This window comes from Oncorhynchus keta, chromosome 1, assembly GCF_023373465.1.
Source record: "Oncorhynchus keta strain PuntledgeMale-10-30-2019 chromosome 1, Oket_V2, whole genome shotgun sequence".
NCBI lineage: Eukaryota > Metazoa > Chordata > Actinopteri > Salmoniformes > Salmonidae > Oncorhynchus > Oncorhynchus keta.
The window spans coordinates 11,618,887-11,621,593 of NC_068421.1; the positions used below are offsets into that span (position 1 = coordinate 11,618,887).

The window sequence follows — 2,707 nt, forward strand, 5'->3', positions numbered from 1 at the left end:
TATGATCCTAGATTTTGGGGCTAGGGTAATATGATCCTAGATTTTGGGGCTAGGGTAATATGATCCTAGATTTTGGGGCTAGGGTAATATGATCCTAGATTTTGGGGCTAGGGTAATATGATCCTAGATTTTGGGGCTAGGGTAATATGATCCTAGATTTTGGGGCTAGGGTAATATGATCCTAGATTTTGGGGCTAGGGTAATATGATCCTAGATTTTGGGGCTAGGGTAATATGATCCTAGATTTTGGGGCTAGGGTAATATGATCCTAGATTTTGGGGCTAGGGTAATATGATCCTAGATTTTGGGGCTAGGGTAGTATGATCCTAGATATGTGGTAAAGCTCATTAGAATTTTTCTGTTGTAGAACATTTCTAAGGAGAGAAACCACCCTCTGAGTTCCCAGCTTTTGATTGGCCGACCGAGGTGGAAGTCGCTCTTTGAGGAGATACATGGTTACTACATGATTACTACATGGTTACTACGTGATTACTACATGGTTACTACGTGATTACTACATGATTACTACGTGATTACTACATGGTTACTACATGATTACTACGTGGTTACTACATGATTACTACATGGTTACTACATGATTACTACATGGTCACTACATGGTTACTACATGATTACTAAATTATTACTACATGGTTACTACATCATTACTACATGGTTACTACGTGGTTATTACATGGTTACTATGTGTCCACTGTCTATTTCTGCCAACTTGTCTTTCCACAGCCAGTCAAGCCACAACTATCCTGGACACACACATTTAATCAAGATGGATTTAATGCACCATATTCAAATTAAATGTATATTATTAATTTGCCCTCTGGTTCTCATAGTGGCATAGTTATCACACAGTACACAGTATCAACAGTACACACAGTATAATACAGTACACAGTATCTACAGTACACAGTATCAACAGTACACAGTATTAAAGTACACAGTATAATGCAGTACACAGTATAGTACAGTACACATTATCATACAGTACACATTATAATACAGTACACAGTATCAACAGTACACAGTATAATACAGTATACAGTATCAACAGTATACATTATCATACAGTACATAGTATGAACAGTACACAGTATAATACAGTACACAGTATCAACAGTATACAGTATAATACAGTACACAGTATTAACAGTACACAGTATCAACAGTACACAGTATAATACAGTACACAGTATCAACAGTACACAGTATAATACAGTACACAGTATCAACAGTACACAGTATAATGCAGTACACAGTATTAACAGTACACAGTATAATGCAGTACACAGTATAATACAGTACACAGTATAATGCAGTACACAGTATCAACAGTACACAGTATAATACAGTACACAGTATCAACAGTATACATTATCATACAGTATAATACAGTACACAGTATCAACAGTATACATTATCATACAGTATAATACAGTACACAGTATCAACAGTACACAGTATAATACAGTACACAGTATCAACAGTACACAGTATAATACAGTACACAGTATCAACAGTATACATTATCATACAGTATAATACAGTACACAGTATCAACAGTACACAGTATAATACAGTACACAGTATCAACAGTATACATTATCATACAGTTCACAGTATCAACAGTATACATTATCATACAGTACACAGTATAATGCAGTACACAGTATAATACAGTACACAGTATCAACAGTACACAGTATAATACAGTACACAGTATCAACAGTATACATTATCATACAGTTCACAGTATCAACAGTATACATTATCATACAGTACACAGTATAATGCAGTACACAGTATCAACAGTATACATTATCATACAGTACACAGTATAATGCAGTACACAGTATAGTACAGTACACAGTACAACATCCCCATAGCACCAGCATCTCCATGGCAGTGGGGAGAGGGGGAGGACGGGGGGAATAGGGGAGGGAATGGGGACAGGGACCCATAGACAGCACTGAGTGGAAACAAAACCAACACTAACAGACCCAAATACCTGTCCCATACAGTTTGACTGTAGTGTCGTGGTCCTGAACGGGACTCAAGACTGGACTGCAGTTGGACTTTAATATGATTGATCATTTCATGTCTGTCTCTGAACGTCTTCCTACTGTTTGATATGTGTCAGATTAACTCCCAGATCAAGAGCAGCAGAACGAGGCATATTGGAATGAAATGTCTCTGGAGTGTGTGTGTGTGTGTGTGTGTGTGTTTCTTAGTGTGTGTGTGTCTTTGTGTGTTTGTATCTTAGTGTGTGTGTGTTTGTGTTTGTGTGTGTGTCTTTGTGTGTGTGTGTGTGTGTATTACAGTGTGGTCTGGTAGGAGGTCCCTGATCCTTCCTCTGAGCTGCTATGTAAGAGGGGCTGTCTCTCCCCGAAGGATGAAGTCGACTTCATCTTCCTGTTCTGGCTCCTCCTCCTGACAAACAGGGCCCCGGTCATCATGACAATTCCTGCCAGGATGGCCCCGATGAGTCCTGCTCCCAGGAGCCACTGCCAGATCAGCTGAGCCTCCTGCATGTAGGGAGTCAGGAACTCCTGGACAAACCTCGTTCCTGAGAGAGAGAGAGAGAGAGAGAGAGAGAGAGAGAGAGAGAGAGAGAGAGAGAGAGAGATACAGAGAATGTGAGAGAGAGCGAGAGAGAAAGAGAGAGAGAGAGATACAGAGAATGTGAGAGAGA

General features: G+C 39.5%; 1 protein-coding gene across 1 annotated transcript in view; it reads right to left on the reverse strand.

The window, feature by feature from the left end:
* Positions 1-783: 783 nt before the first annotated feature.
* Positions 784-2,707, reverse strand: part of tyr (tyrosinase) — a 10,475-nt gene continuing 8,551 nt past the window's right edge. Inside the window, exon 5 of the mRNA XM_052503687.1 lies at positions 784-2,581. Coding sequence (XP_052359647.1) covers positions 2,331-2,581 — 251 coding nt within the window. The 3' untranslated portion in view covers positions 784-2,330. The remainder of the gene's footprint in view (positions 2,582-2,707) is intronic.